Here is a 14,132-nt window from a genome sequence, read left to right on the forward strand (position 1 = left end):
TAAGCCGACTCGAGCAACTCAACCGGCAAAGGCGGATAGGAGAGAGAGGCTTTATCAGATGTTGATGCTGCCATTTTAATTCAAGCTGTGTATCACGGTTACCAAGTGAGGAGATCAGAGCCATTGAAGAAATTGAAGCAGATAGCCTTAGTCAGTAAGGAGTTGACTAATGTCAAAGCTTCTATTCAAGCGTTTGAGCACTCTTCTGATGTACAAAATGATAAGAAGCAGAGGATCGCACTTGGAGAGAATATAATGAGGCTCTTGCTGAAGCTGGAAATTATTCAGATATGTGTTATTGATGCTGTTTACTTAATATCAAATCAGCAATTTCTTTTCGATATGTGTTACTGAGATCTTGAAAGGCGATGCGCAGCAAGATACAGCAATTGAAATGTGAAGAGGAAACTGGAAATAAAGCTGAGTTGTCAATTGTGGAGTCCGCGAGAAGCGCTGCAGAACTTGGTGACTCACATAGTGAAGAGGAGAATATAAAGAACTTAACACAGCAAGTACCGAATGAGAATGATGACAAGCTTGCTGCACTAGTAACCAGTGTTAACAATGAAGACACAGCATTATCAAAAGAGTTAGATCATGTTGCTGAACATAGTGGAAACTCAACAAAGGTGATGCTGAATTATTGGAAGAAAATGAGAAGCTGAGAAATATGATGGACAGATTGCTTGATGCTGGGAATGAACAATTGAAAGTGATATCAGATTTGACAGAAAGGGTTAAGGATTTGGAGAAGAGATTAGCAAAGAGCAAGAAGAGAATGAGGACTAAGAGGTTTAAAGCAGCATCATCTGTGTCCAAGATTATTAGTTCAAAGAGTAACGCAGGGCAACATAGAGCTATGGATGTTGCAATGTAAAACTATTTTGGTTTAAAAGAGTGTTATGTGTTATAAGCTTGTAATTCTGAGGTTTTGGTAAGGTTTGAGAGATCAGGTCCTTTGTAACTTGTAATGTGTTAATTTCACTTGGTGTTAAATACATGAAACATAAGTGCCAAACTTTTCACTGCTCATTGGCATTATACTATATATAGATTATGCTTCTTGCATTAAACTACTGTACTATGTTAAAAACTGAGATTGAAGGTAATTGATAAGGCTGAAATTACAAATGGTTTGGTTAACCAATAATATTTTCTTCATAATAATGGCGATATATTAGAAAAACAAAGTGAAAAGAGAATTTAATAACAAAATTTACACTCTATTATACAAGTCACTGGACATGACAAGCTTAACAGTTAATAAAACATAATTCATATTGAGAGAAGGCAGTTGTCCAAGTGAAGGCAGCATGCAGCAATTCTTGCAAGACTTGAGAGATACACTTGTCATGTTTTGGTACAAGGAATGCCCCATCCAATCTGGAAATATTTGTCTGACAGTTCCTTGAGAGTGTAAGAGTTATAGTGTTGGACTATTCGACCTACATTTTCATTGCGGGTAGTTAGGAGAATAGTGCTTCCCTTTGTCCCATGTTGGAAAGGGGTGATAAAACTATTCCACTTGTCAGCATCTTCACTCCAAACATCATCCAAAACAACGAAAAACTTCTTTTCTGACAGTTTTTTCTTCAAATCTTGTTGAAGTAAATCAAAGCTGTCAAGACTACAAACACCAGAAGAGATCCCCTTTATAACATTCTTTGTAGTCTCAACGACATCAAAATTTTCAGAAACACAAATCCATGCTTTCAGATCAACTCCGTCCATCAAATCCTTATTGTTGTACAGGCATTGTGCTAAAGTAGTTTTACCAACCCCGCCCATACCAACAATAGAGATGACTGACAAGTTATGATCATTGTTGTCATTGAGCATCTTGATTAGTGCCTGCTGATCACCATCCCTGCCGTACACATTCCCCTTCACAAGAGAAGTGGATGGAGGTTTCCATGAGGAGCTACCCGTTGGAATCTCTTTGAGACCAAGGCTATCTTTAAGTTTCTGAAGATCTTCTATTCTTTTAACCACCTTGTTTATCTTAGTCACCGTCTTCCTAGCAGATAAATCAAGGCGGAGAGGAAGGGGAACGAGTACCTTTTTGCGAATTTGAGCTTTGATGAAGACACGGTCCAGCAAGTCATCAGCAGTGTAGAGAGCATCCCTGAGACTATCAAGCCACTCCCTGACAAGTTCGTTTCCAAACTGCTTCTGCTCAGCATCAGCAGCCAGAGCTTTGGCAGCCAAGAGAGCAGTCTTGAGCCTCTCAACCAACTTCCGGTCCAGCTTCCTGCCCACCACCAAGTTGACAAACTCAGGTTAAATGAGCCTGTCAAGAACAACATTGGCGAAGCCAGAAACTAAAGCTCCAACAAGAAGTGCTTCAGCCATGATATGATGATCACAACAACAGAAAATGAATCAGTGCGTGATTGGATTCTCAGAATGAAACGAAGAGAGAGCAATAGTGTAATAGTGCTTGCAAGGTATTCAGCAATAATGGGCATATAGTGAGATACAAACATAAAGATTCCTCAGCAAAAGGACTTTGGCATCGCGTGGAGTGCAATACTGGGTTTTCTCTTTACTTCTTTTTCATATTCTTCTTTGAAGGATGAAACAAAGTATTCAAAAAGCAAAAGTGAGACCAAAGCAAACTCGGAAAAAAAGAAGATAGCACAGCAAAAGGAACAAGCTGAGAATGAAGAGAAACTTGCTGCACAAGTAACCGGTATTAACAATGAAGACACAGCATTGTCAAAAGAGGTAGATCATGTTACTGATCATAATGGAAAACTCAACAGTGGTGATGCTGGATTATATATAAGATTATGCTTCCTCCATTGAACTACTGTGTTAAAAAATGAGATACAAGGTAATTGATAAGACTGAAATTACAAATGGTGTGGTTAACCAATAATATTTTTCATAATAATGGCATGCCATATATCCCAAAAAAAAACTAAGTGAAAAGAGAATTTAATTAATAAAAAAATCAGAAATATTTGGTAATCAAAAGAAATTTGCCAAAGACAGGTAGAACTTGCTTTATTTAGCATTCATTAATAATTAATGAATATTAAATAAGGTTAGTTCTCACTTTTTTTTTGTCTCCCTAGTATTACAGTAAAAAAAATTACACTCTATCATACAATTTCGTAAAGAGTTGTCAAGCTATTTAGTCTATTAGGCGACAAATTAATAACAAAATAAAAATGAGTGAAATTCTTATGTAATTTTCATGAAGAAATCCCTTATCTTTATATATTATATGTTATGATTTCACCAATTTTATAACGGAAGTGTTTAGAACAAGCAAAATCAAACAGTGAAAAAAAGAAATGAAAGAATAATGCATCACAGCGAATCTAATGTTTAATTTCAGAGGAATATAGAAGTTCCTTATATATATTCACTCTAAGGACTAAAAGATTTAATAGATGATATTATTAGTGTTTTAAAAAAAAAAAAAGAAAAAAACTTAGATGATATGTTAGAAAAATATAATGTTCGAGATACAAGAATGCTAAAATTCAAGGTGATATATTTCTACCTAAAACTTGTTATCTTTACTATTTCCTACAATACTTGAAACAGTGAAAACATTTGAATAACAAAAACCAGAAACATTAAAACAGGGACAAGATACCAAATATTTAACGTGAAAAATTCTCTCAATATCAGAAGTAAAAACTACGGGTCATTTTAGACAAAAAAAAAAAAAGAAGTACCACTATAATCAAGTAAGGATACAAGAGAATTCCAAATAAGTGCACAAATCATGCTTACAGTAAGTTAAAACAACCAAGCACCAAAGCATATGAATGTGAACCAAAAAGATGAAAAATTTACAAAACTAGAGCTCCTTTGCGAGCACAATTTAAGAAAACAACTGCACTCTTTTTTTTCAAGAATATCTATCAGTTTACAAATTTAATAAATTAACAATTCAATATATTTGAAATTTATATCAAGATATAATGAAAATTAGATGTAGTAAATTTTTAAAATAAATATTTAAAAATAGGAGTGCAGAAAAACTTATCTATTTAGGAAACTTGATAAATGCAGCCATGGAATCTGAAGTTTCAAATCTGAAACAACTTTAGCAGCTTCTGTTGTCTTAGTTCTGAGCTCTTCTCCTTCATCCAACACCATTTCTTCTCTAAGGCATTTGGCTGTCATCTCTACAAAATGATCACAAACAATAAATAACTCATAACAATATTGAATCACATAAGTTTAAAATGAGCGTTTGGAGTACAAAAATATGTGTATTGTTTAGAACAAAAACATGAATTTATATATGCATGATATAACAGCTTAGCAACTTCTGGCAAAATATTAGATGACTATTGTGAGTTCTACTATGCCATTTTCCATTACTTCTTATTTTAGCAAGAAGGATCCTCTGATTTATATTTCATATGCTACCTCCACTTTGCTTTAATTTATATCATTCTATATTTAAATGTGTGTGAAGAACAAAAAAAACACTAGAATACAAATGAGAGTACTTTTTTATTAAGAAAATAAAGTAATTTAAAATTTTTTGCTTGTAAACGTATATTAGTAACTGCAGCATTAATAGTTCAATTAATTAGTGGAAAGGAAAGGGACATAATTTTGCGATGAAGTGCATATAAATCAAGGTAATCATAAACTTGCATTCCACCTTAAGAAGGATGGTATCTTGGATATGTTTGAAATTGAATTACAAGTAAGATATCTTTCCTCTAACTAACTAACTAACTGACATGCATGCATACACGCTAAACTCAAGAGAATGAGATCTATATTTTGTGACACATTCTTGGCAGAAGCAGGCTGTCCTACCCTTGCACCCACAGCAAAGAATTCAGTGATGACTTCAAGGGGCGTGCCATTTGTTTCTGGAACCTTCAAGAACACAAATATCCAGGAGATGAAACAAGCAAAAGCATGCATGCCAAAGACACCAGCGAGTCCGATTGAGCTGAGCATCACCAGGCAGTGTGTATGTGGCAATTATGTTTCCAATCCAGAACACTAAAGTGCATATAGCAATGCAGAGGCCGCACACCCTCGTTGGAAAAATCTCAGAGCAGAGTATGTTTGGAATTGGTGCATAAGCCATCTTGAAGCAGCAGAAGTAAACCACAACGGATATAGTTGAGATTAGTGCATGCACGATGGAGCTGAACTCTACTGTTTTTTCAATGACCAAAAGCATAAGTGAGTCTATCAACACAGGAATCATGTTGAAGCCTAGTTGCCTGCACATCAAGGATGAATGTTGACTGCAATGTTGGTTGTCCAATGTTGCTCGCAAGACTTCTTCTATTAACCAAAAAATTTATCTTAGATTATGAATAGGCCTGTTATTTTATTAAATTGTGCTTACATAAGTATTTGGATTGGAATTTTCATGCCTGCTAAGAGATAAATTTTCCTATGCACCGATAACGGTACCCATTTGGTTTGCTACACAATCAGATCGATGAAAACAACATTACCACAAAGGAAGTTGAGGCTGAGATAATGTCAAATGATACAAGAATATTTTACAAAAAGTCATTACATGCTCATCAACTTGCCATTGTCATAGAGGCTGCCCGGTACACATTTTAATGGTTGCTGACATTAACTAGTAAGAGAATGATAATATGCCTAAAATTCAAAGGAATCCCAATTAGGCTTGAAATTAAAAGAACATCTTATCACATCAGCTAAAGCATAGTAGAAGAAAATAGGCAGCACACAAGTTCAAATTAGAAAGAGTTAGTATATGCATCTACTATTTATTTAATCTGATAACTAACTGTAAAAAAAGTGCCTGTTTTAATCAACAGAAAATAATTCAACAGCAATACTTTATAGCTTTTTAGTTTTGAAAGCAAATTCTTATTTTTGTGGATTCCTTCTACATGAATATTTGAACACACCAAGTAAACAAGAATATGATCACAAAATTGTTTGAACAGTAAGCTATCCATTGTTAGACTAGATGTGAGGTTTAAGAACTCTCAAATTTTCAAAGCAAAGGTAGTAAGCTTGATAATCCAGCAGAATTCACAAGCACGGTAGCCACCTTCATACAAAGACATGCTCTCTTCAAACTTGTGTCATACTTGATCTTTATTCAAACAGGACACATTAAAGGGGTTATGAACTGAGATGTTAGACCCATCAAATCCTGAAGGTGATATTTGCCATATATATTCTTTTAGAAGCAGAAAAACTTGGACCCTAAAGCTTTTGACATCAGAGTCACAGAACATGACAAGCTTAACAGTTGATAATAAATTTTGAATCATCACTGACATGTTATCTTTACTATTTCCTACTTTCCATATCATTTTTTCAAGTCCTGTGTTAAAAATCTGATAAAATTCAATTCGTAATATATTTTAGCAAAATTAGTTATAGACTCAAAAGAGAGTTAGAGAGTTTGAATTCATTTCATTTTTCCTTCAGAAATTCCTTGTTCTCTTTGATTCTTTCTAGATTTCTCTCAACTAAAGTTCCATGTGTTTGTTCCTAGTCTCAGGATTAATCTTTTGTACAAGATTCTTCTTAAAAAATAATTCCTAGCAAATAGCAAACCTCTGAGGCAATAATTATTATATTTATTCATATGAAATCTCATGAATACGTAGATAGTGTCTCAAAAAATTGTGTAAGTAGTTTTTCTGTTGCAAAAGGACACAAATGCCAAATATTACAATTTAGAAAGCAAAAATTTTCAATTTTAGAAACAGAAAAAACATTGATTTGGCAAATACCTCGTCAATTGAAATAGCTGTTTGAGAGAATAATTGGCGTATCAATACCCAAAACAGAGGCACCGATAGAATAACAGAAATCAGAAAAATAAAAATAGGGACAAAACACCAAAATTTTAACGTGGAAAACTCTCTCAATGTGAGAGATAAAAACCACTGGTCATTCAGAGAAAAAAAGAAGTACCACTATAATCAAGTAAAGATACAAGAGAATCCTAAATAAGTGCACGAATCACGCTTACAGTAAGTCAAAACAACCAAACACTAATGCATATAAATGTAAAACAAAAAAGATGAAAATTTCACAAAACCCGAGCTACTTTGCGCATGCAAGTCATATCTCACCCTCCAAATCTTATCTTAATCGTCCAACCATTCAGAATGAAAAGTACATCCAGAACTTGCTATCAAAATTTTAGCCCAATCCAAGATCGAACCACTCCCCAACTGCAGATTTATAGTGACTGCATAATCAATCCAAAAAGAAAAAAAAAATCATTCCAGTAACAATATGGTAATGAAAATTGAGGTCCATTTCGTCAAAATTAATCCATACCAAAGTGCATATTATTCGAGTATCATAACAAATCATAAAATTTAAAATTGTCAATTTAGTAAAAGTATGATCCTATTCATGAAATGTTTGAACAAAAAGCAGTCAATTTAGTAAAAGTATGATCCTATTCATGAAATGTTTGAACAAAAAGCAGTCAATTATTAGACTAGATGTAGAATTTAAGAATTCACATAATTTTTAAAAGCAGAGCTAGTAAGCTCGACATTCTCAGCAGAATCGACTAGCCATCAAACACTCAAAGCCCAGACCTAATAATTTTTTTCAACAAGGAGAAAGTTTATCAACGTTGTCTTTGATAACAGATTTTATTAATGAATAATGACATTACAGATGTCTTTATAAATTCATGTAATAAACTTGAATGCATTAGAAATGATACATCTTTTTGTTTAAATTTACAAGCTCCACCACTCATTTGCGGTTTTGGCATTGTAACAGCTTTGGCAGCAGTTGAAGAACCAAAATTAAGTTGATATTTATAGTACATTTAGTTTAGTATATACATTAAAAATGGGAAAGGTAGAAACACCATCTTTCCCTGAACTACATATAACTAATTCCTTCTCAAACCAAGCTATCATCATCATCTTTTTTTCTTACTCCAACAAAAATAGGAAAAGTAAATTGTACGGAGGAAAGAAGTAACTATACCAACCTGAAGCTAAAATTACAGAGCACCTCTTTTGATGAACTTTGGATTGAATGAAGATAATTTAGATATGGTTACCAAACCTCAATATGCGCTTCCTGAAACACAAATTAAAAAATATTTCAAGACTTAAAAGTGTTTGTCACAAAAACCACACACAATTATGTGAAAACCTCATGAACACAATGTTGAATTATTGGCTTGATTTTAGAGTCAACAGTGAAAGGAAATGATACCAATTGGTTTGGTATGTGTACAGAACTGCACACACCATTGAGTGAAGTTGATAGGAACGAAATTGTTGCTGATGGCATCACTACAACTTCTTCGAACTACTTCAGGTACATGATTATCATCTTCAAATATGGAAAGCATATTCTTTGCATCTTGACTGCATTAGCTACATATCTTCGTCACCTTGGGAAATCTGTTTGATAACGTGTCCAAATCCAAAAAGGAAGAAACAGTTATTATTACAGAACCTTTTCTTAGTATTAGAAATAGCTTATTATAGGCATCTACTACTATTTATTTTATGTAAAATTCAATATATGAGCAAAAAACTTATACACCTTATGCATCCTGATTCCTTTCACTATCCTACATGAATCTTGCAACAACAGCTAACTCTATGATCATAAAGAATTGACAAAGACTGAAACACAATTTTGTAACTATTTTCTTTCCACAAATAAAGTTATGATTTATTTTTTCTCTGTGCAAAAAGCAAAAAAGAAAGAAAATTATAGAGAGGAATAGAAAAATCTACCAACAACAACGAAAGCTTTTCAATAATGAGTGCCACCAACTTTCTCCATCATATCTTTGCTTTTCAATAACTTGAAGCCAAAATCAGAAAACACAGAGTTTCTGTTTCCCAATACATGAATCCAGCTTAATTAGCACCTCAAATGAACTTAGAATTAGATGAAGATGTATAGCCAATGTATAGGATTACATCTTGATATGTGCATAAGCTACCTGCAGAAGATTGTAAAAATATTAAATTTGATACATCCATTTGTTTAAAAATAAACACCCAACTGTTGGATACACAAAAAATTCGATTTTTTTGAATAAAATATGAGAGTTAACAAGTATTACAGATAACAATGACGGTTTCCCAGAGTAAGAAAGGATATTTCTTTAACTAGAACTGCAAACTGAGAGCTTTCCCGATAAGTGAAAGAAAAGAATGCAAATTTTGCAGTTGGCATATGAGTACAAGTGGTTAATGTTGTTTAAAGAAAGAGAACAAAAATTGACTTGAAGGAAAAGGAAATTTATGCATGAGTGAATTTCATTGAGGTAGCATGAGAAACATGAAGGTTAGAGAATTACCTGCTCAGAAAATTTGGTCGTCATCGACTTGAATGGTGGGGATGTGGGAAATTTTGGACCAAATTTGTTGATGCTTGTTCTTGCAGTGTTTGCCCAGCAAATGACAGTGGTCAATTTGAAGTAGTAAGAGAGAGGGAGGCAGCTTTTCTCCTGCAATATTCTCCAGCTTATGACACCATGAAATCTGTAATTCTTGGAGGGAGGTGAGGCGGAGAAGCTCGTTGCACTCCAATGTCTCCAGATTCTTAAAGTTGAAGAGATGCAGAGTGGTAAGGGAGGGAAGGCGAGGCAGCGAACCCACCTCTGGGTATGACTTTATTATGCTCTTACACCCATAACCATTAATGAAAAGAAGAGTGAGGTTGTCCAAGTTGCCCAACCATGATAGACCCCTCACTAGTTCCTCGCATCCTCCTACCCTAAGCTTTTTCAGGTTAGTCGGCAAACCACCCTCTGGCGACTTGCAAATGTTTGGGCAACCTCGTATGTTCAGAGACTCTAAATTTGGGAGAAGAGTATTCATGTCACGTGGCAATGCCTCCAACTTCCAGCAGCCGCTAACATCGAGATGAGTCAAGTTGGGTGCAGCCAGTCCTTCTCTTGCAAACGACACTAATTTGTAGCATCCCTCGATGGTGAGACGTTGAAGAGCAGCGTGTGGTGGCTCTGACTTTGAAACTGATTCCAGATTTGAACACCCTTTTATCTCCAGATTCTTGAGATTTGGAAAGGCATCCAACGACAATGAGGTCAGTGAATCACAGCTCGATTCTATCTGTAGATCTACCAAATCATACTTGTCTTGTTGCTGGAGTAATTCAATTTGGCTGCAATCGCAGATTGTGAGCTTTTGCAAAGATTTGGGTAAACAATTGCCCCGCAAGGATACAACAGACGAACACCCTGAGATTCTTATTTCTTGGAGGGAGGTTAGATAGTGGATGATCCTTGCCTTATTAAATGCACACTCCACCACACATTCAAATCCACTAATTGATAACATATCCCCATCAAGTCTCATCTCTTTATCCCTTCTTTCTAAATCTTGTATTTCCAGTTTGCACACTTTGGAAACATTCAATGAGGAAAAAACGATTCTCATTAATATCTGATTAAGCATATCTCCCTTTAACATTGCACAATTTCTTATTTGAAGCCTCTTAAGCTGAGGAAAGGCTTCTGAGTCAGGTAAGTGCCACTCCTCCCAACACAGCATCTTATGAAACTCCAAACTCTCCAGTGAGGGAAACGGTGCAATAGGCAAAGAATGTTGATAGCCTTCATTCTTGTAAAACTCCTTGCCAATGCTCTTCAGCTCATTAAAACTTTCGATGCACAGGGACTTGAGAGAAGGCAGCTGTCCAAGTGAAGGCAGCATGCAGCAATTCTTGCAATCAAACAGAGATACACTTGTCATGTTTTGGTACAAGGAATGCCCCATCCAATCTGGAAATATTTTACCTTTGTATCCACCAACACTCAACTTTTTCAAGCCAGTGTGTGGTTGCAAGCCCCCAAGTATATCTTCATCAGTGTGTGCGTTTGAAACCATATCATCACCTGAAGATAGAGACCATTCTAACAATACTTCATCAATGTGCTTCTTATCTATTATCCTTGCTCTCCTTGCCTCATTGCCATCAACCACATTTTCCAATTTCTGAATCTTAAGCGATCCATGAAGATTTAAAAGCCCTCCTAACTCTTCCATTCCATTGTCATCTTGCTTTCCCACCACAAAGTTGCTTAAAATGTGCAACTGTTTCAATTTGCCCATTCCTTTTGGCATTTCTTCCAGACGAGTACCCCTTATATCAAGATGCAGCAAATTCACCAGATTATAGATGCCATTGGGCAGCATAGTCAGCTTTGAACAGCCTTTTAACTTCAAAGTTTGTAGATTGCACAAGTTGCATAATGACTCGGGCAATATCTTAACAGCAGTCCGAGTGAGATCCAAATAGCGTAGGTTGATCAAGTCACCCAGGCTACTAGGCAACATAGTCAGCTTTGAACATCCTTGTAACTTTAAAGTTTGTAGATTGCACATGTTGCATAATGACTCGGGCAATATCTTAACAGCACTCCAAGAGAGATCCAAATAGCGCAATTGGATCAATTTTTTAGCTATTGAATCAGGAAATATTTTGAGTCTACCACAGGACAAAACTCTCAAGTATTTATTCTTTGACAATATGTCACCTGGTAATGTTGTGCGTGGTTTCTGGAAACGAGCTTCATATTTCATATACAATAATGTCCTCAAAGATTCTATGTTACTAGAAGAGCATGTTTTCTTACGGATTGAAGGATCGAATAACAAATGACGAGTTAGAATACTCCTCTCTTTCTTTTCACCAAGTTCTGAGAATCTACAATAAAGATCTCCAGCAAGAAAAGTTGCCAAGTCATGCATGAGATCATGCATCACGAAATACTTCTCATCATCGTTATCGACCTGCTTGAAAAATAGTCTTGAAGCCAAATCATCAAAACACTTGCAACCAACTTCTTCTAAAGTTTGTCCCCTCGGTGGTTGTAAAAGGTCTTCAGCAATCCAAAGCAAGATTAGTTTATCTTTATCAAGTTTATGATCTTTGGGATACAATGAACAATAAACAAAGCAACGTTTTAAATGAGTAGGAAGATGATGATAACTTAATAACAATGCAGGAACAATCTTACAATTTTCCACGGGAAAGTCCCAAATGTCACTCAATAGTATTTTATTCCATTCTTCAACACGATGCTCTGAGCGCAACAAGCGACCAAGTGTTTCTGCGGCTAACGGCAAGCCATCACACCTCTTGACAATCTTTCTACCTATTCCTTCCAGTTCTGAGCTTCCATTTGATTCTGGAAAGGATGCATTGTCGGCAAAAATAGACCAACAATGATCATCTGACAGTCCCTTGAGAGAGTAAGAGTTATAGTGTTGGACTATTCGACCAACATTTACCTTACGGGTAGTTAGAAGAATAGTGCTTCCCTTTCTCCCATGTTGAAAAGGGGTGATAAAACTATTCCATTTGTCAGCATCTTCACTCCAAACATCATCCAAAACAATGAAGAACTTCTTTTCTGACAGTTTTTTCTTCAAATCTTGTTGAAGTAAATCAAAACTATCAAGACTACAAATACCTGAAGAGATCCCCTTTATAACATTCTTTGTAGTCTCAACAACATCAAAATTTTCAGAAACACAAATCCATGCTTTCAGGTCAACCCCGTCCATCAAATCCTTATTGTTGTAGAGCCATTGTGCTAAAGTAGTTTTACCAACCCCGCCCATACCAAGAATAGAGATAACGGACAAGTTATGATGATTGTTGTCATTGAGCATCTTCATTAGTGCCTGTTGGTCACCATCCCTGCCGAACAAATTCCCCTTGACAAGAGAAGTGGATGGAGGTCGCCATGAGGAGCTACCCGTTGGAATGTCTTTGAGACCAAGGGTATCTTTGCGTTTCTCAAGATCTTCTATTCTTTCAACCACCTCTTCTATCTTAGTCACCATCTTCCTACAAGACAAATCAAGGAAGCGAGGACGATGAATGCGTGTCTTGTTGCGAATTTGAGCTTTGATAAAGAGACGGTCCAGCAAGTCATCAGCAGTGTAGAGAGCATCCTTTAGACTATCAAGCCACTCCCTAACGAGTTCGTTTCCAAACTGCTTCTGCTCAGCGTCAGCAGCCAGAGCTTTGGCAGCCAAGATAGCAGTCTTGAGCCTGTCAACCAACTTCCGGTCCAGCTTCTTGCCCACCACCAAGTTGACAAACTCACGTGAAATGAGCCTCTCAAGAACAACGTTGATGAAGCCAGAAAGAAGTGCTTCAGCCATAGTATGATGATCAGAAAAACAGGAAATGAATGAGTGAGTGATTGGATTTTGTGAATGTAAGGAAGAGAGAGGAATATTGCAATAATGGTGCAAGGTAAAGGTATTCAGCAATAATTGTAAGCAGTGGAGTGCATAGCTGACTTTGCAGTTGTCTTCATTTTTATCTTCTTCTTTGAAGGATGAAACAAAGTATTCAAAAAATCTAAAGTGTGACCAATGGAAACTAGTCTTTGTGGAAATTAATAGTGTTTAGACAATGGCTTCACGCGGTACCTGTCTTTAAGCACTTTTCTTAATGTCCTATGCTTAGTTTGTTTGTAATATAACATTTTTTTATTCTTTTATGTTATTCTTGTATTTAGACTAATTAACATATAATAGTATTTGATTTGTCCTACAAAACTTGTACCAATATTAGATAATTAACTACATAAATATTTTAGTGATGAAATTATTATTTTATAGTTTTGTCTATCATCACATTATTTTTTATTTTTTTATGTAATTTTTAATCTTATATTTTAATCTATTTTTACTCTTTATTTATGTAGGTTATTTTATGCCTTAAATAATAATGCTATTTCTTTTTAATAGATATAAATTAGCTAGTTAATAAAACTAGTTTATTCTCCCTTTTCATTCTCACTTCCATTTATTTTTACTATATAAATTAACATTTATTTCATACATTTAATTTCTTTATCTCTTTTGATATAATCTTATGCTTCTCACTGTTTCTCTTCTATCCTTGGTAATGTATATTTTGTACAATTATTTAAAAAATTTGGTTGATGACTATAGTTCTTTATTTTAGTTTGCTAAATAATTTGTACATTATATGTTGAGTGATGAATTTCTAAACACTATAATGTATGATGTTCTTATAATATTTTTATGTTTTTTTCTTATTTTTAATCTAATTGTATTTATCAATTATATATTATCTTTGTCACTTATATATTATTTTTTTTTCAAAAATTTACATTTTTAATATTATCT

General features: G+C 34.9%; 2 protein-coding genes across 6 annotated transcripts in view; both read right to left on the minus strand.

Annotated features, from left to right (window-relative positions):
* LOC107622995 (putative disease resistance protein At3g14460) overlaps positions 1-13,446 on the minus strand; it is a 29,849-nt gene extending 16,403 nt beyond the window's left edge. The window contains exon 1 of the mRNA XM_021114380.1: positions 12,282-13,446. Within this exon, the coding sequence (XP_020970039.1) occupies positions 12,282-13,133 (852 nt within the window). The 5' untranslated portion in view covers positions 13,134-13,446. The remainder of the gene's footprint in view (positions 1-12,281) is intronic.
* The window catches only part of LOC107622953 (putative disease resistance protein At3g14460), a 65,155-nt gene that overhangs the window by 8,301 nt on the left and 42,722 nt on the right, over positions 1-14,132 (minus strand). For 2 of the 5 annotated variants that reach the window (XR_002356886.1, XR_002356884.1), the window contains one exon: positions 7,889-8,049. The gene's annotated coding sequence lies outside the window, so the exon portion shown is untranslated. Of the gene's footprint in view, positions 1-7,757; positions 8,050-8,222; positions 8,297-9,292; positions 10,222-14,132 lie in introns of those variants that run through there. The other 3 variants (XR_002356890.1, XR_002356891.1, XR_002356889.1) reach the window with 3 other exon arrangements.

This window comes from Arachis ipaensis, chromosome B02 (assembly GCF_000816755.2).
Source record: "Arachis ipaensis cultivar K30076 chromosome B02, Araip1.1, whole genome shotgun sequence".
Taxonomy (NCBI): Eukaryota; Viridiplantae; Streptophyta; class Magnoliopsida; order Fabales; family Fabaceae; genus Arachis; species Arachis ipaensis.